Raw genomic sequence first — 20943 nt, forward strand, 5'->3', positions numbered from 1 at the left:
TACAGAGTGTCCACATGTCAAAAGTTGTGGACCAGCTTGGCCAATAAAGTCCCAAAGCTAGTTTATATCAGCCAAGTTGCAGAAAGTTTACTGATATTCCACAATAGTTCTGCTGAGAAATTGACAGCAGAGAGAGAAGTAGCCATACTGTTGGCAGCCAATGAATTCAAGTTGGTGCAGAAAGTATAGGCATTGGAAAGGAAGCTGAATCATTTATAGGATAGAAATGTACATTTGAATACCAAGGTAGCATAGGTGGAATGTCAAATGGCACAAAAAATGAGCCAACATGCAGCAAGTATGACTGATTGGAGACAAGATGCTAAGTGATTGGATCTGAATGTAGGCTTGCAACAAACAATTGTTCAAGAATGGCATAAAAATGAAAAATATTTGAAGGCTTGGAAAAGACAAATTAAATCTGGAATCCTAGATTTTTCTTTTACAAGTTTGATTTTGATGCAAAACTCGAAGCTGAAAAAAGAACATGAAGAAAGCCAATGAGGCTGTTAAAAGTTATGGAAGGTGTTTGAGAGACTTGAATAGGATTACAAACGACTAGAGGGAAGTGTAGCATGGCCCACTTCATTGATGGTAGACATTTCATGCAGTTTAGGTCACCTTGTAAATGGATGATTGTATACATCATTCAGTTTGCCTGAGTCTCCTAATCGAATGCTTACGTACACTAAAGTAACAGGAATTTCATTTCCAAGCCTAGTTCTTGCATACTTTTCTTGAGATTTGGCCCCATCTTGACAAATCCATGATTGTAAATCTCTATAACCACACTAGCGATGAGTATACTAGATGGAATTTTGGTGGTTATTTCTGACATAGTTCTTTGTCATTTATGTTTGTTTATATCAGTTGATATTAGAGTTTTTGTAGTCGGTTGGCTCATTATATTGTTGATGTCAGTTTTGTACCACTACATAACATATAGGAATTGAATACTTGATACGTAATATCAAACACTCAACCCTCTCTTGCAAAGTAAATACTCATGAATGACATGAGAAAAACTCCAATGTTCCTTACATGTGTGGTTACTAACTCAGTTATATTATTGTGATTTGCTGGTTAATCACGTAGGCAGGCTTACGTTAGTCCTTCAAAGATGTTGGACTTTTGCTGTGATGATGAAATCTAGCTTTGCAATGTATACTAGTGCCAAATGATGTTGATGGTGATGATGGAGGGTGCGTGTTCAAATGACTTACCTTTCTAACTTTCTTCTTGAATGAACTCCAACTACTGAACGACTTGCTGCTTTACCTCCACTCCTATTAATGAAAAGATTAGCAAATGGACGGGGATTCAAATTTGATGAAAGATTACCAGCGGCTCTACATCTATAAATCCATAAATGCAATGATTCAGGGGAAAAAGACTAGATTACCATGCAAAGCTTTCTAACAAGCCGCTAGGATGCTAGCGGCCTAATCTATAGATCCCTATCAAACATCCACTAATATCACCATACAATTATTCTTCTACTCTTACTCTTGCTTAACAACTTTCTTGAAATAAAATCTACTTTAACAACTTCAATGAAATTTAACTCTAACTATTGGAAGTAGAAACCATGCAATGACACCAAGTGTTCTTATCACCATGCAAGTCACAACAATGATAAGAGAAGCAGTTTTGGTATTATCTTAAGAAACAATTTTCTAAAACCATTGGAAGTAGAAACCGTGCAATAACACCAAGTGTTCTTATCACCATGCAAGTCACAACAATGATAAGAGAAGCAATTTTGGTATTATCTTAAGCAACAATTTTCTTCAACCCTTTACAAATGAGAGCAAATGGCCTTTATATAGGGGCCGAAATTACAACCAACGATAGAGATTAAGAGGCAAAATCAATGATCCATATTAGATCCCAGAAACCCTAATTAGGGTTGCCATCCCATTGGCCAATGAGAAGACGCCACCTCATCAATGGACCAATGAAAAAAGGAAAAGTGGCAACCAATGAGAAGGCACCAAAGTGGTAGTCAGTTAGAATCAGACACCTATCCTACCCAAGAAGAAAGCAGAATTTGCCACTTGGGGTTACATCAAATGATCCTCTAATATAATTCTACCCTTTTCTTTCATCTTTTTAGCCAAGGCAATGAACTTGGCTGGCCTATCGTTGACTTCCTTCATGGGAGGGCAAGGTGTGTGCTTCATCTTGAGCTTAGCTGAATTCATCATGTTGCTCACTGCTTGCAGTGTCTTCTCATGATCCTTCTCATATTCTCTTGCATATCCAATAATGACATTGAGAGAGGCAAGGGTGCCCAAATGCTTCTTCTTGATGACAACCTTCCCCAACTCATCCAATCTTGATCCAAACTCTGTCTCATTGATGTTCTCCTTTTTGATATCTTCAAAATCAAGTGTAGCCCCAACATTGCCCATCATGGTTGAAATGGAAGTGTTAACGTCTGAGCTATGCTGTGCAATCTCATCTTGTATCTCTTCAAGTATCCTCAATCTGACAGTCAAGGCAACAAACCAAGACTCCACCATACTCATTCCTCCATCTACCAACTTAGTTCTCTCCAAATATCTCTTTGGTAGCTCAATAAATGCCTACAGCCTAGGAATGGCTAAGTCCTTGACTGGAAGGAAATCCTTCCATTCCCCTTCAAATGCTACGAATTTGTCTCTAATAGCCACCAATGACCTGAATGTCGAGATAAAGGAAGGCAAGAAATTTCACCCATCTTGAATTATATCACTAGTCCAATCTTTGACTTTGCGTAGCTGAGCCGATATCTCTTCTATGTTGCTCCCGCTGTCTTTCGGAAGGGTTACCTGATGCAACTGTTGGATAGGCTAGCAATTTCTCAAATACTTGTTTTCGGCCTCCAACTTTACAATCCTTTCGTTTGCCTTCCTCAATCTTTCTCTAATTGAAACCACGCCTTCCTAGATCTCCTCACGCTCCATGTCATCTGCGATTCTTCCCAAGTTATGCTCTGCTATCTCATATTGCTGGGCTACAATCTCATCCACTACCTTGCTAACCTTTGGTATAGCAATTTGAACTTTTCAGTGACCCTCATCATCATTCTTGATTACCTTTGCCACCATTTTTGCAATTTGTTGTTGTTTCTCGCTATCTTCCTTTTCCACTAACCCTTAAATATCTTCAATTGTTCGGACAATCACCACTTTGCCTCTTGGCATAAGCATTTGCCTTAACCATAGTGGTGCAGTGCATCTCCCCAAATTTGGATCCGGTTCAACTAGCAAAGCATCACCAACAGCCTTAGGCGATTGGCTTACTTCCTCAATATCAATTGGCCTATCCTTTTCTTCACTAGTGACTGTCATATCATCTCCATGTTGGCTCTTTGAGAGAGGAGATTCCTCGGTACTGTTACTGGAACTGCTTGATTTCGAATCAGAGCTAACCTCTACCGCAACACTTTGTCTACTTGTATTATCTCTTGGCTTGTAGTCTCAATTATGCTCTCCCTTGATGGTGATGCATTTTGTCTCTTTGTTGGAGGTTCGTGATGTTCTTTACTTTTCTGAACCTCCAAATTTCTCTTCTTGCTCTTAACTACTCTTTGTTGCTGGCTACTGCCTTCACCTTTCTATCTGATTGACTCCGCTGGACCTTCCTCCAGTTTCATCATCTCATAAGTAAGGTTTGCCTTCCGACTTCATAATTGCCTTAACTTCTCGTTGTACGATGACTTAGTGTGTAGATCAACTGTCCTTGTAACTGCCTTTAAGGAAGGATCTTGATGATCTTCCCAATCCATTGGACCCAATTCCGTTCCATCCACTATATCATAATCCTCTCCTAGCACATTTTCATCATCTTCTAATTGATCGGGAATATCAAGGCCTCTCCATCTGATTGCCCTCATCATGCCCACTGACAATCTTGAGAAAGCTAGCTTCCTCACGTGAAAGTCATTCTATAAATTAGCCCAAAACTCTTCTATAGTAGGAATATGTTTGAATACGTTTTTGTGAGATGCCTTGATAAGACCATTAGGATCGAATACTCGTCTTTCCCTATGCCATCCTAGATGATACCGTTCTAACTCCTCTGCAGCTGCAAAAGCGATACGATTGGGGCAAGTATCATTGCCTATTCCAAATGAGAAGATCATCCCTATCTCATCCTTAAGTTTCATCATCTTGTCATAATGCTCAAGTTGCCTAGCCAACTCCATCAAAACTATGTTGTCAGGTGGGTACCTTGGTAGTCTCTTGGGGCAAACTGTACTTCCTGCTATTCTAATATATGTTAATTGCGGAAATTGGATGAACCAACTCCCATGCTTCTTAACTTTTACTTCTGCTTCTGTTGAGAGCCTCCTAGCAGGTGTCCCATGTAAAATCCTTACCGTCTTCATGGCAAAGCGTCATAAAACACCTTATAATCTTTGGTGTTGTGCAAATGAAGCTGTGGATAGCACTCATGAACCAAACATTGCCCCGACCCATTGCCAATCACTCCTAAGGCCTTAAGTCCAAGATTTTCATATAGTCTCGCAATTGGATAGAAAAGATAGGATCCCATATAGAATTGCTTTTGAATTTGTATTGTCCTTAGTTGCAACTCTAAATTTTCACTTATAATTCTAGTCCAATCAAATTTTCTATTTCATTTTCAATTTCATCAATAAAGTAGTACGTCCAATTCTCGAATTGCATACCTTGATTCACACCCATGATTCGACTGAGAAGCACAATAAGTTCGCCACACTCTGATTCGAAATCTGACTTGATGAGCTTTGACGACTTGGTAACTCCCTTCTTGCCTTCATGTAATCAATTCCACTTTAGATGAATGAAGTAGACCTCTTGATTATCCTAAAAGAACTTGGTTGTTTGATCTATCATTACGACTATCATGCCTTTATGCTGGGGAATATTGAATACTTCTTCGACCACTTGTCCATTGATGTTAGCCAACACTCTCTTCCTTTCATCAAAAAATGATGGACTTGGTCACAATATCAAACCGGGATGCACACTCCATTACCAATTCTAGACAAGGCAAGGTAGGAGGGAAAGTTGCCGCGTATACAGTTCCGCTTTTGTAGATCTTCTTTGCCATGGGGGATTGTTCATCCTTCAATCTATCCTTCAATTGTACCATGTTCACCGTGCCGATATTGGTATCATTTATTTGCCTCACTTTCAAAAAGAAGGTGATCTTAGGCATCATGTCTTTCTTGTCTTTTTTGGTATTCATTCCCTTTGGGTTCTTGCTTGTACTAACATCTACCATCCTAAACACTTATTTCTGCACCTTCGTTCTAAATGATATGGACTGCACTTATCAATCTCCAACCTTCTTTCTATCGATGGAATCTAGCTTATTTCTGCTTCTCCAAGTCCTATCTCTACACTTATCAATCTCTAAACTTCTTCCCTAGGGATAGGACTACCGCTTATTTCTGCCTCTTCATTACCTTAGGATGGACTACACTTATCAATCTCCGAACTTCAATCCTAGGGTGGTCTAGCTTATTTCTGCCTCTCCAAGTGTCCTATCATGAAATCTACACTTATATCTCCCAACTTTAGCCTATCAATAGAAATGAGGAAGTGGTGGATGAAAAGTGCAAGAAGAAGATAAGGGAAATGAACCAAACAAGAACAAGGAATAAAATACACCTTTAAAACCAATCTTCACCCTTAAAAATGAACAAAAATCTTACCTTAAATCTACTCCAACCTTTTTTCTATCGATGAAATCTAGCTTATTTCTACCTCTCCAAGTCCTATCTCTACACTTATCAATCTCTAAACTTCTTTCTTAGGGATAGGACTACCACTTATTTCTGCCTCTTCATTACCTTAGGATGGACTACACTTATCAATCTCCAAACTTCAATCCAAGGGTGGTTTAGCTTATTTCTGCCTCTCCAAGTGTCCTATCATGAAATCTACACTTATATCTCCCAACTTCAACCTATCAATGGAAATGAGGAAGTGGTGGATGAGAAGTGCAAGAAGAAAATAAGAAAAACGAACCAAGCAAGAACAAGGAATAAAATCTGCCTTTAAAACCAATCTTCACCCCTAAAAATGAACGAAAATCTTACCTTAAATCTACTTTCTACTAATAATCGGGCCTCTTCAAATTCAGATCAGATCTCAAAAATTTCAATCCTCCTCCAAAATATGATTCCCTAGCAAATGAATTGCTTGCAAAATCTGCTCATGCCACTAAATTTTGATCTTCTTGCCAAAGTCGCCCAAAATGAAGGAAATCACTGCCCTAGGGCAGGAAAATCTGGTCTAAATCAGAATTTTGGTTCTCCAAATTCATCAAAAATTGCCAAAATTCAAACCTTAAATCGCTTTGCCTCTTCACCAAATAAAATCGCCATAGCTGGAGGAAGAAACCACTGCCAAGGAGGAAAAAATCAGACTTTCTTTCACAAATTCAAACTAGGGCAGAAATCGGCCAACTTGCCAAAATTCAGATTTGCTCCTCCAAATCGCCCTAGGGCAGAAATCACCCAACCAAGGAGGAAAAAATCGCTGCCAAAGGAGGAAAAAATCAGGCCCCAAAAATTGCCCTAGCTGGAAATTCACTCCCTAGAAGAAAATCGATCCAACTTGCAAGAGGAGGTAGAAATAATTAATGAGGAAATAAGAGGGGGGAAGCCCCTCTTATACCAAACTTTTTTGTCTGTCCAAGTGGCGTGACCTGCCTGGAGGGAAAACAAAGTTAGTCCCTTAATTAATGGTCCATATTTAAATGAAACGTTAAATTGACTTAGCCCTATAGTGAAATTGATCCATTTAATTGCCATTTTGATCTGAATTTGCAAAATAGAAACAAGGTAAGCCTAGGAGATGTCAAAATTTTCATTTAACAATGCTTTGGTAATTAAAATATCGTTAAAATCAAATCTAGCAAGCCAAAATCAATTTTCAATTCCAAATTACCAATTTCCTTTAGCACTTCTAAAATTCTCTAGGCAAAATTTCAACCAATTTAATGAGATTTTGCAATTCAATCCAATTTTAATCTTGCAATACGATTTCAAATTTTTAACAAAATAAATCCTTTTCTAGGCAGTTGAAATTCAATCTCTAAATCCAATTTCATTATCAAAAAATTTCCTTTTCACCGAAAAATTCAAGATTTTCCAAAATGACTAAATCTAACAAATTCATTTTGAAAATGCTCAAGCTTATACAATTATATCAAATTTTCAAAAATCCATCTAAGTCCAAAATTTGCAAATTTGTCCTGCCAGATATTGTTTTAACGACTGAAGAAATGTTGTTGAATTTTGTTTGGCCTAAGGATAAAATTACATGTTCCGGAAAAATCAAGTTTCGCACCAAATGAAAACAAACCAAATCCCTTCCTGGCCCGAAGGCGTCCAAGGTGTAAAAATCATCAATTTGAAAACCTCTGGACAACTCCAAATCTTGTGAAGGCAACCGAAAAATTTTCAACACCGTGAAAATGCTTTGCCTGAAAAAGGGGGTCCTCAAAATTTTTTGGGGCAATGATGTGAAAACCTCACAACATATATCTAGTGGTTTGCCTCAACTATTATATTAGCGATTCTTAGTTTATCCAAGGGGTGCACCCCTAGCCATGGTGTCTTTCAATCTTTATTGTTCGGTTTGGCATACTTTTTTGACAAACTATACACCTGTATTCTTTGCATTGTTGTGCTGAAATCACTTCATGGTGTACCCCTAGCCACGGTGTCTGTCGATCTTTATTGCTCGGTTTGGCATATTTTTGGAAAAATATACACTTGTACTCTTTGCATTGTTGTCCTCAAATTGCTTCATGGGCTGCCAAACTTTTCTGGTGTATTATCAATAACATATGTATTTTGCTGTGCTTTTTTGCCCTTCATTATCATATTAGATTATATTATACAATTTTTTTTTTTTCCATTTGAATAATGCTTCCTGTTCACCAAGACTTTCACTTTATGACACTGAATCATTATTGATGATTTATGACAGCTTACAGACCATACGTCTCATGGACTTACTCCCGGATCATTTGCAGTTAAAGCTATACAGTTTTTCACTGATATTTACATGCGACGCTCGTTCCGTACCTCTTTACTATCTTTTGAGCCAGATGAGATTATATTTTTAGGAGATCTTTTCGACGGTGGACCTTATCTTTCAGACAAGGAGTGAGAAAAGAGAAGCCTCTACATTTATTCTTGTGACATTGATTTTATTTGATATTACTCACTGTATTATTATGTAGTTACCTTACTGGAAATGCTATCAAAAGAATTTAGTTTTCATTTCATGGGTATTAATGTTCTAGTGATAATTGCAGACTGCTTTCTTTTAATTTTTATGTGTATTCCTCGCAGTTAGTGTGCCTTTATCTTTTTGATCTGCATGTAAACAGTAAAGGCCTTTTCTAGTAGTGTCAAGTTTCAATAGATTTTGTTTGTTTCAGGTCTAGTTAAAATATTATATCATAATCTTCATATATAAATGGATTCATGATAGGAACTAAATTTTTCTTTTTTATCACATTCTTGAAACTGTGAATATCAGATGGCAATACATAAGGTTTTGCTGTCGTGAATATTCATTTAAAACCCATGAAACTTATCTAAAATGCTAATTTTCTCTCATGCCAACTGTAATATCATGAACTTTAGAAGAATCACGAACTAATCAAAATGAAAGTAATGTTGGTTTATCTTAAATTCTTTGCTTGATTCATAAAACTGTGGATATTGGAAGTGTCAAGATCCTTGGAGGAACAAGGGGAATTGAAGTTAAAATCTGACTCTATTGATTCTACCTCTCAACCAGATAGAAAGGAAACAAAAAGAAAACTTAACCATGATGAGCTCTGTAGCTTCCCTTTTAGCGGTTAGATAAGCTGAAATTTGTTCACTGTTCAAGGATCAGATTTTTCTTTAATATCCTCTCTTGTTTTAACAAATAATGCTCTTCTGATTTAATTAGGACACTGATAACACTTTTTTTTGCAAACGAAATTGTTTGTAGCTTGGAAGAAAACTAACAGAGTTTATAGCAGGAACTATTGATATTTGAAATTCACAAGTTCCGTTAAGCAAGGAATGGTTCATAATATTACATTTACATCTCCAGCACAATAAGACGATATGGTATACAGAAAATATGCAACTACCAAAATAACATCTTATGCAACATGCAGACTTATATATTATCGAGCTCGATAAGAATGGAGAAGAATTGACATACAGCAATAGTGCTAAGTGCTTAGAGTTTCACCCAGAGATGATTTGCAGTCTCACGCACCAACCATAGGAATCTCAGAAATGTTAAGCTGCTTTGATATAAATTGTGACTTGACAGTGGTTCACTGCAGTAGATGATGTTCCTTCAACATAGAGTTATCATGTCGATCAAAGCATTATCAGCCAAACGGCACAAGACACCAGCTTGTTCACTCAAGTTCAATTCACTATGCTTGTCTTCGTTTACGGACCTTCAGTTCTCAGTACAGAAGTTCCACAATGCTGCCTCAGATATGTGTAGTTCATGACATATTCAACTTGTCAAACAATTGCCCTCTCCAAGGATACTCTCTGTTGGTTTCCAAAATTGTTGGTTGAATTCCTATGAGTCTTGCCCACTTGATGCTGGGAATCACAACACAATCTTGGTCAACGTCAGAGACTGAAACTCAATAATTCAATCTCCACACTTCAGGCTCTGCGGCCCTAGGCGGGTGTACCTTTATCTTAAACCTTGAAATGAGTTAAGGCTTGCTAATGTAGACTTTATGAATGATTCTCTTGAGTTGGTAAGCATCTTCTCAAGGAGAAATAAAATGTGTTAATGTTTTGAGTGTGTATAAAATATTAAAGATGAACTATGCAATACTTGTGAATAAAAATTTCACTGATCTACAACTGTATATATCAACTTACAAGAAGTATGCAAAGACCAGTCCTTAATCCAATTGGGCAAATAGAATCAACCCCCACATAATTTTATCATCAAACCCTCAGAGATAGTGTGCACTCAATCAACTATTGGACTAAATGAATTTAACCCCAACCAAAGGAGACCAATTAGATAGATACCATAACGCACAGTATGAGAATATCTGATAATCAAAATCATGCATTACTTTAATACATTGAACAATAGAATAGATCCAAAGGGACAATGAAGAACATGAGTAATTAGAAAACCATATGCCAAAAGAGATATAAGGAAAGTATCATTGTATTAGCTTCATTGATAAGGAAATACAATAGAGTAGTTTAGTTGCATATTCAAGCAATTAATTGCATAGAAATAAAATTTACTTCATAATGTAAAGTAACATATTGTATTGTATCTTATTAAAATCTGAAATATTACTCCCTTTACATTTTACATCACACACACAAACACACACACACACACACACACATGTGTGTGTGTGTGGTTGAATGGATTTCACACCCCTCTAGTGTGAAAAGACACCGCCTATTTAAATAAATAATTTCAAATCCCGCAATTGCCTTAGTTTATGCCATTAATTAAAATTTTACAAGTTATTTAGGCATATTAGAGGTAATTTAAGGCTACTTATGGGGTATATAATGGATAAATGATCCAAAATTGATGTAAATACCTTTTGTGATGCTGTATAGTGCATTATTTATGCCCATCATTTTATTTATGTTCTTGTCTAACATTCTTCCACCTGGGTGACACATATTACTTATCCATGTTACTCTTGAATGCATGTTATTTTATTTCACCTTTATTCATCTTTTACTTTTTATCTACAACTCTTGACATTTTGCATAAGCAGTCACTTTTCAGCATAATTTATTTCATACTTTAAGTAATCAAATTAATCGTTCAGCCTTTTAAAATCCCCAAAAGTGATTTTTTCCTTTTTGCATATCCGAAATTGCAAATTTTCGGAATCTTGCAAGGTGTCTTGAAAATATTTTCCGAAATTGCGATTTTAGAGACCTTTGAAAAGTTGTCGTTCGAAGTCACGCTTTCGCATGTAGTGTATTTCAAGCTTTCCGGAACATTGATTTTTGCCTTTTCTCTGACTTCTTAGTTTCCCTCCTCCGAAATAGCAAAAATGTATCAAACATATACCTTTTAGGCAAGAAACTTTTCTAGGGTCTATCACTCTCCAGTCAACTTTCTCTGCAAAACACGATTAAGCATCATGTGGATGAGTCTTCAAGGGGTTTTGTCCTCTAGACTCTCAGCTGTAATATGCTAGCAGCAAAAATGTACGCTCTGGTCTTTCTTTCAACTTTTTCGATACCCATGCCATCCGTAGTCTTTGCTTAAATCGAGCCTGTTAGAGCGCTACAACTACAGTAACGATAGAATCCCAATGATATGATGCTGCCACCAGCGTAGAAGAGGAATCACACTTAGAAAGGAAATAAAGATATCTTCCAAGTGTGCCATAACCACTAGCCAAGAGTAACGTCCACTAGTTCACGTTGGAAGTGACCCTTAATTGTAAAGCTTTGAAACAATTGGGATGTTGAATAATTAATTAATGTTTTATGTTCCTCTCCTAACTTCATCCCTTGCGAGCAACCTTTTCCCATCGGGATGAAGGAATTGGATAGGCGGGTTCTAGCTTTCAACTTAAGAAGGGGACATGACAATCCTCTTTTCTCGGGATCACTTGCCCTTAAGCAATCAAGGTGCTGAGTGTTGAAGAACTTGCTCACTCTCCCATGTCACATCTTCCATGGGCGAATTCTTCCATCTAACTAGATATTTCCTTATAGTCATGTTCCATAGTTGTCTCTCCCTTACCTCTTACACCTTGGTATGCACAAATTCCAATTTCCCTTCCCCGTCAAGAGGGGGTAATCTAAGTGAGCCTATATCATGCTGACCAAGAGTCTCTTTGAAGCTTGAACGATGTGGAAAACATTACGAATACGACTATCCTCTAGCAGCTCCAACTCATAGGCTACCTCCCCAATCCTCCTCGACATAGTGTAGAGACCATAAAATTTGGGTCCGAGCTTCTTTGAAGCACTCTTCTTAAATGAGCTTTGTCTATAGGCCCGGAGTCGTAGAAATATTATATCTCATACCTCAAAAGATCTCTCTGTCCTGTGTTGATTTGCATAAATCTTCTATTGGTTTTGAGCTTGCTGCATATTCTCTCTAAGAGCTGCAAGGATATCCTGTTGCTCCTGCAACCAATCTTTTGCAAATGGAGTTCGGTTATTTGTCAAGGTTAAATCCACTAAGGACAAGGGATCATAACCATATAATGCTCTAAAAGGGGACATGCCAATGGACATGTGACATGTCGAGTTGTAACAATAGTCGCCCAAGTACAACCATTTGACCCAAGCATGCTGCTGTCCTGAAATATAGTCGCAGAGACATCCTTCCATCCATTTATTTACTATTTATGTCTGACCATCCGTTTGAGGATGGCAACTAGTGCTAGGGTTCAGCTGAGTCCTAGCTAATCTGAATAGCTCCTACCAAAATATGTTAAGAAACTTATTCTTTGTCATTGACAATGGTCTTAGGTAAACCATGTAATTTGAAAACCTCCTTAAAAAACAATGCCACTATCTGGGAGGCTGTCCAATCAACTACCATGACAAAGTAAACACATTTCGTAAATCTGTCCACCACTACAAATATGTTGTCCCTATGGTGCACCTTCAAGAGCCTTGTGATGAAGTCCATGGATATACTCTCCTAGTTATGCTGAGGAGTCGGTAAGGGCTGCAATAGACCAGAGGGATACACATGCGCAAACTTGTTCTACTAATAAGTCAAACATGCTCTAACATACTAACGCACGTCATCCTTGAATCCCTTCCAGGAGAACTTCTCTCTGATTTGTCTGTAAGTCTTTAAGTACTTGGGATGACTTATTGTTGGATTATCATGCGCTGCCTACAAAATCTGCTCTTTAAGTTTGGATTCTTGAACTCAATTAATTATTTTTTTGTAATGGATGACATCATCAATAATCCTGTATCTATTATCCTGGACATGTCCGTCCATGACCTCGCATGCAAATGTGTTCTTGGAATACTCAACTAAAAGTTGAGACTATCAATCAACTGAAATCTCTGACATAGCACAATAAGTAGCACTAGTTGGTCTTTTGGAAAGTGCATCATCTACTACATTATTCTTCCCCTTGACATATTCAATGTCAAAGTCATATATCCAATCTTAGCTGATCCACTTTTGCCTCTCTCATTTAATTCCTTCTATGCCAAGAAGAAACACAAAGTTTTACAATTTGTCTTGACCAAAAAACATCCGCCCACCAAATACTGTTTGAACTTAACTAGAGTCTGCATGATGGCTAACATCTCCTTATCATAGGTAGAATATAATTTCTCCTGATCTTTCAACTTCCTACTCTCATAGGCAATAGGGTGCTTATCCTACATGAGCATTGCTCCTATCCCATCACTAGAGGCATCACACTCCAAAACAAACAACCTAGTGAAATCTGGTAATGCTAACACTGGGCACGTACTCATCACCTTCTTGATGTTGTCAAATGTTACCTCCGCACCCTCTAACCACCTAAAAGCACCCTTTTTTGTAAGATCAGTAAGTGGCAGTGCAAGTTGGGAAAACCCCTTTACAAATCTTTTATGGTAGGGACACAACCCAAGGAATCCTCTCAAATTTGAAACATTCATCTGTGGCGGCCAATCCAATATAGCTTGTATCTTTTCTTGATGAACCTTGACCCTATTAGCTCCACTAACATGCCCAAGGTACAAGATCTCTGTCACTAAACTCGCTTTTGGATTCATCAACAAACAATGAATGTTTCTATATGATACTCAAAACCTCATTCAAATGCTATAAGTGTTCTGCCCAAGTTCTATTGAAAATCAGAATATCATCAAAGAAAATTAGCACAAACTTTCACAATTGTTTATTAAATATGTGGTTCATACATGACTGAACGTAGCAGGTGCATTGGTGAGTCCAAAAGGTATCACCAAAAACTTAGTGTCGATAGTGACACCTAAAAGTTTTCTTATGCACATCCTCCTCATGGACCCGAATCTAATGATATCTTGAATGAAAATCAATCATCGAAAAGTAGACAACCCCATGTAACTCATCCAACAATTCATCTTATGCGGGGAATGGGATACCTATTCTTGATAGTTCTCTTTTTTAGGGCCCTGTAATCAATACACATCCATAGAGTCCCATCCTTCTTTTTGACCAGGACTACTAATGAAGTAATGGGCCCCTTGTATAGTAACTCTCTTAATGGTCCTCTCAATCGCCTGCTTATAATACCTAGGGTGGTGATAAGGTGTAGCAATGAATGACTTCACTCCTGCGTCCAACTCTATCACATGCTCAAACCCATAGTCAAGAGGTATGCCTGGAGGAATATTACCGAAAACCCCTTTGTGCTTGTCTAACATTGACTGAATATGAATGTGATGTTGCTGTCCTAAATCCAAAACAGATTTAGTGGAGATGAAGCAATGTGCTGCCCACTATGTATCATCATGTCTCAATATGGACTCCATCCTATGAGCTCAAACAATCCTGGGACCTCTATCAGTCATAGCTCTAAGTATGATCTACTGTTCTACCCTCATAAACTCAATCTTCTTTTGATCATGATTGACGACGTACCATCCAAGAGTCTGGATCCATTCTAGTCTCAAAATAGCATCTATCCTTCCTAAATCACATAAAAATCTACAGTCAGTGTGTAACTACCCAACTGAATCGCAAGCGAAGAAACCATCTTGGAACAATTAAGTAGATCTCCACCAACAACCGTAACATCAAAATGTGGAACTATATTCACTTGTAACTTCCTTTTTGCTGCTATGGAGGCACTAATGAAATTATGTGTAGCCCTCGTATCCACCAAGAAAACCATTTGTTGCTCTTTTACTATTTCCTTCAAGCGGATAGGAATGCCTATAGGTACTTCCAAGAGGGTGGCAACCATAGGAGGCTACCTCAATCCTCTCCACTTGGGGCTGCTCGTGATTGCTGCCTTCATCGCTCCCATAAGATTTGTTGCCTTCATGTTCATCATCTAAAACTACCTCAATGTAGTGAATCTTATCTTTTCTAAGGCACCTATGGTCTGGTGTCCAAGTTTTTTTGCATGTAAAGCACATGTTTTTCCTTCTTAGCTTATTCCTAGACTCAAAACTTGCTTTATTAGAGTAGCCTTGTTCTAATTTGAAGATTTTAGATTGGTCTTTGGCCCGTAAAAGGCTTTTTAGGAGGTTGAGCTGCTGATGACAAACTATCTAAATCAAGTGCCATCTTGACATCATCTTGGAGAGTATTGGGTCCATCACTTTAACAAATTGTTTGAACCTCTCACTCAATCCCTCCACAAACAGCATCACCTTCCTATTTTCAGACATGTCAAGAACCATAATAGATATTCACTAAAGCTTGTCAAGCAAAGTGTCCAAAGCTTCAATATGCTTAAGCTGGGCTGACTCTCTATAATAAACTTCTATGTCCTTCGTATAGGTACTTCTAAGAGGTTGGCAACCATAGGAGGCTACCTCAATCCTCTCCACTTGGGGCTGCTCGTGATTGTCTTCTTCATCACTCCCATAAGATTTGTTGCCTTCATTTTCATCATCTAAAACTACCTCAATATAGTGAATGTTATCTTTTCTAAGGCATCTATGATCTGGTGTCCAAGGTTCTTTGCATGAAAAGCACATGTTTTTCCTTAGCTCGTTCTTGGACTCAAAACCTGCTTTAGGTAGTGTCTTTGGCCCCTTAAAAGACTTTTTAGGAGGTTGAGCTGCTGATGATGAACTATCTAAATCAAGTGCTATCTCGACGTCATCATGGAGAGTATCGGGTTCATCACTTCAACAAATCCTTTGAACCTCTCACTTAATCCCTCCACAAACAACATCACCTTCCTATTGTCAGACATGTCAGGAACCATAATAGATATTCATTGAAGCTTGTCAAGCTAAGTGTCTAAAGCTCCAATATGCTTAAGCTGGGCTAACTCTCTCTAATAAACTTCTATGTCCTTCGTAGCAAATCTAGCTATCAGTTTGCTGCTAAATTCTTTGTACGAATTAATCATGCCATGATCTTGGGTAACAAGGCAATGATGCCACCAATTGTAAGCTGTCCTGTCCAAGTGCATATTAGAAAACTTAATTGCCTCAGTTTCAGTCATGGGTTTTAATGTGAGAAATGTATCCAGGCCCTAGCTGTAGTTTTTCTACTGCCATCAAATACTGGTAAGGTTAGTTTTTTCATAGTGTGCTTCAAATCCCTGTTTGGGCCTCTTGGCCTTTTATCCTATCTAGCTCTTACCATCTCCCTTTGCTGCTCCATCTACACAATAAAGCTCGAATCTGCCCTAACATTATCAGGTAATAAATTCCATTCAGTGTGCATAGCCATGACATCCCCTAGAATAGCCATTGTTGCACCTGCATTGACAATCTCAACTTCCTCATTATGTTCAACAAACACGGGCATCAAGAATTTGTCTATGGTCGGAGTGGGTGCTCTCACACCTCATGGTGTTTCATCTGCACTATCACCTTCACTGTGACCACTTTGGATTCTTCTTGGCCCGATATTCATTTGCTGTATTGCTTTCGTAAGCTGCTGCAATACATCAACAACATGGTTTTGTCCTTCTATAAGAGCTCTCAAATGTTTCCCTCACTTCTTTGTTTGCTTTCTTAGCCTGATTTGCAACCTTCTCAACCATTGATGGAAATTCTACAATCTCGGATGCTTTCCTATCTTTTGGTATTGGTGGGGGTCTCCAAACTCTTTGTGGTTTCCTGTTATACTAATGCTTTCAAAACAATCACCCACTAGGTAACAGGTTCGTTGCTCTTATACCACTATAACTTCCCTCTTAGTGGTTAGATAGGCTGAAATTTGATGACTGTTCAAGGACCGTATTTTCCTTTAATTCCTGCTCTTGTTTTTGTTGGTCCACACACTGGTTAATATAGTGAGAAGGGGGTTAATCAGTGTATTCTTGATAATTGAAATTCTTTCCCTTTTCTTCTATTTACACCGGTTTGCTATTCCTGATGACTATAACTTAACTGGTAAGGATTAAGCAAAAACAATTAAGACAAAGACAACATCACATAACATAGGTATATATCTCTTGAAAACCTAGCTAGGGGGAAACCATGGTGTGTGAGACGATCCTCACAAAGTTTGCACTCTCCTAAACTATGCCCTGTCAACAACTTATCTCTATTAAAAGATTAGAAAGATGCTATCAAGTGCCATTCGGTTAAGGGATTTAGTACAGACTTCTGAAAGTCTTGCTCGGTTAAGAGCAGCCTAGTTAAAGGACTTTGGAACACAAACCAATGTGTCACTGTGTTAGGAGATTTAGTACAAAGAATGAGTTAAAGTCCACCCTTAATGGGATTGCTATTGTAGTGGTTATAGAACAACAGAAAGATTGATCTAAACAAAATAGCTATTGTACTTAGCTTAATATAGATCACTTTAATGCTCCTTGTACCTGTTTGCAACTTGCTCTGCTTTCTCTTAGCTCTGCAACTCAGACTCTGTCAATGTGTTACGTGTCATACTGGCTCTTGTCAACACACTATCTGTTCGTACTTTGTTCTTAACTCTTCTACATCAACCTTCTTCTCTTGAGATTACAGTTAGCTCACCTCTTTGGCACTTTTGCTTTTTAATCTGCAATCTTGTTGTTCTTCCAAAATGGAAGTCTTTTATATGCACTTGACGCGCTCTATTGTAAACGCTAATTCTCTCCTATCTTGCTTGAACTCCTGTCACTATCTTGCATTGTTCTTGTCAGATGTACCTTGTACGAACAAAAGTCATGAATGTTCTATAACTTTGATAGCTTGTTCTGTTGGGAAGAATTCAAATTAAAATTCTTTCCTTTGTCCTCGATGTGACAGTACCAATTCCATTAAATGCAATGTTAAAGTGTGATCTGCCTGCGTTGTGACATGACAGTTACGCGTATCTTGCCTTTGCACTTCATCCAAGTGGTGTGGCTCAACCTTTATTCGTGTCACCCAGTCACACCAACCTGTTTGCTTGCTTAACAAAAACCTTCATAAGCTTCATAACTATATGTACTTAGCATGATTTTATGTAAGAATGATTGATCTTTTTACAACCTCAGTTTGGCTTGTCCTTATTTCTTTGGTCACACCTGTGAACCGGAGTCGCACTCAAGTGCACACAAAGCTTCACTGGTCATGACTTCATACCGGTCTATGTTCTATCTTTTACCTTGACTTCAATGACAACTAGATCATAAGTGGTCACACCGGTACTGTCACCAGTAAGTCCTTCAAACTTTTGACTATTATGCCAACAGTTTTAACAAATGAAGCTCCTCCGATTTAATGAGGACACTCTAATATCACTGTTTTCTTGGAAGAAAACCAACATAGTTTATAGTAGGAACTATTGATATTTGAAATTCAGAAGTTTCGTTAAGCAAGGAATGCTTCATAACATTATGTTAACATCTCCAACACAATAAGACGATATGGTGCATGGAAAACATACAACTACCAAAATAACATCTTATGCAACATGCAAACTTAAATATATTATCCAATTCGATAACAATGGAGAAGAATTGACATACAACAATAGCGCTGAGCGACTCGAGTTTCACCTAGAGATCAGTCGTTATCTCATGCACCAATGGTAGGATTCTCAAACATTAAGCTGCCTTGATATTGATTGTGACTTGACAATGTTTCACTACAGTTGATGATGTTCCTTCAGTTTAGAGTTATCATGTCGATTAAGGTGTGATCAGCTCCAAACGGCACAAGACACGATCTCGTTCACTCCAATTCGATTTGCTATGCTTGTCTTAGTTCATAGAACTTCAGTTCTCAGTACAAAAATTTCACAATGCTGCCTCATATATGTGTAGTTCATGACACATTCAACCTATCAAACAATTGACCACTCAATGATACTCTCCAGTCAGCTTTCTCTGCAAAACAACTAATCATGTGGATGAGTCTCCAAGGGGTTTCGTCCTCTAGACTCTCAACTGTAATATGCTAACAACAAAAATGTTACGCTTTGGTCTTTTCTTCAACTTTCTCAATACCCGTGCCATCCCCAATCTCTGCTTAAGTTGAGTTTGTTAGAGCGTTACAACTAGAGAAACCCTAGAATCCTGAAAATATGATGTTGCCGCAAGCGTACTAGAGGAATCATGCCCAAAACGAAAATGTTGATATCTGCCAAGTGTGCCGTAACCACCAACCAAGAGTAACGTCCACTAGTTCATGTTGGAAGTGACCCTTAATTGTAAAGCTTCAAAACAAGGGGGATGTTGAATAATTAAATAAATGTTTTATGCTCCCTCCCTTATTATCATCCCTTGCAAACAGCCTTAGCCCATTGGTATGAAAGAATAGGATAGGCTGGGTTCTGGGTTTCAACTTAAGGAAGGGGACATGACAAGCTCAGAGCAAAAAATGAACTAGATGATAATGTTTCAATAAACTTATGTCAAAGTATTATCTCAATGGGATTTTTGTAATCACCCCCTTTCCTTTGCACTGATGTGAAGGGAGAATTCTTCCTTTTTTGAATGCTACTGTAAGGATTTGTTTACATCCTTTCAACCATGAAAATGAAGAGTGTAAAACACTCAATTTTGGAGGCTATCCAAAATATTTCTTCTTGTTGTTTTGTGTTTTCTTTCCAAGTTTCTTGATTATTTTTTCAGAGAGTGTATCAACTTGTGACTAACATTAAGCCAAACCACCAAATGTATAAACCACATGCTGCATATTATGAATCAAAGGAAGTCAAAAAAATCTAATATCCCGTGTTCAACTTCCTTGATTGTAACATGTCTTTGGAGTTGATGACCTTAGCCTTTGGGCCTTCATGAAGATGTCTACCTCTTGGCCTTTACTAGTAGTCTAATTAAAAGGTATCCTTATTAATCAAACAATCAATATAGGCAAGGATGATACCAATGTCTTTATTTCAACATTTAAAATGTATTTGTTTCTGAGTGAACAGTCCCATGGTTATCACATCTAAATAATGCTGCTTGTTGTCTATGAAGTCCAAACTCTCCGAACACCCCATTCTTCCATATTGTGTCATGATGACAATCACTCCACTCTTATATTGTTGTTCGATGACATTGGTAGGTTCTTTCTATTGTGATTTTGTAAGCAATAGAACTTGACTCTTGATTGAAAGTAGAGTTAGATGTGTACTTTTTATGGTCTTGATCACCCACCTAGTTGGAATCCATGTACTTTGTGTTAATTTTTGGTTTTGATTGGTAAGAGCCAGTCATATTTAAGAATGCCAGACACTCTAGTTATTCAAACCTGTGAGCACAATGGTCCAGCGTAGGTGTAAGCCTAAGAGTACAACAGCCCAGCAGGGTTTTGAACCTTGGTGGCAGCCTCACCAATGAAGTGTTCTAACTGCTTCTCTTAATGGGTTACCTCCTAGAGAAATTCGTCAAATTAGTATTAGTGCCAATCATTGAATTTTTTAATTACAGGCTTAGCAATCATTACATGTAAATATTCCAGACTTCGTGACTTACAATGATGTGTTAACAAAGCTGGCTGAAGCTACATGACCCACCTAATTTGGAGGGAGGGGTTTCCATCATTCATCTAGAGCACACCTATATTTGTTACCAGGTCAAGACAAAGTAACTATCTAAAAGCTTTTATATCACTGATAACACGTTACACATCCACCTAAACCAACGTTTTAATCCCTTCAGGTAATTTCACTTAACATTTTATACAAAATGGCAAGGTGTAGACATGCACAACATGGTTCTCCAATTATTTGCTATTTGGGTTGATTGAGATTGTTCTCTGATTTGTAACATTGAATCATGAACATGCATATTCTAATTAACTTGTAATCTGCTCCTATTTCTATCAAAGGTGGAGGTTGTTTAGATGATGAATGTTTT

The 20943-nt window shown here is 37.9% G+C and overlaps 1 protein-coding gene across 1 annotated transcript in view; it reads left to right on the forward strand.

Moving 5' to 3' along the window:
- The window catches only part of LOC149572856 (Calcineurin-like metallo-phosphoesterase superfamily protein), a 135625-nt gene that overhangs the window by 18822 nt on the left and 95860 nt on the right, over positions 1 to 20943 (forward strand). The window contains exon 3 of the mRNA XM_089813929.1: positions 7977 to 8155. Within this exon, the coding sequence (XP_089670055.1) occupies positions 7977 to 8155 (179 nt within the window). The remainder of the gene's footprint in view (positions 1 to 7976; positions 8156 to 20943) is intronic.

This window comes from Cupressus sempervirens, chromosome 2 (assembly GCF_028749045.1).
Source record: "Cupressus sempervirens isolate cs-2001-9-10 chromosome 2, ASM2874904v1, whole genome shotgun sequence".
Taxonomy (NCBI): Eukaryota; Viridiplantae; Streptophyta; class Pinopsida; order Cupressales; family Cupressaceae; genus Cupressus; species Cupressus sempervirens.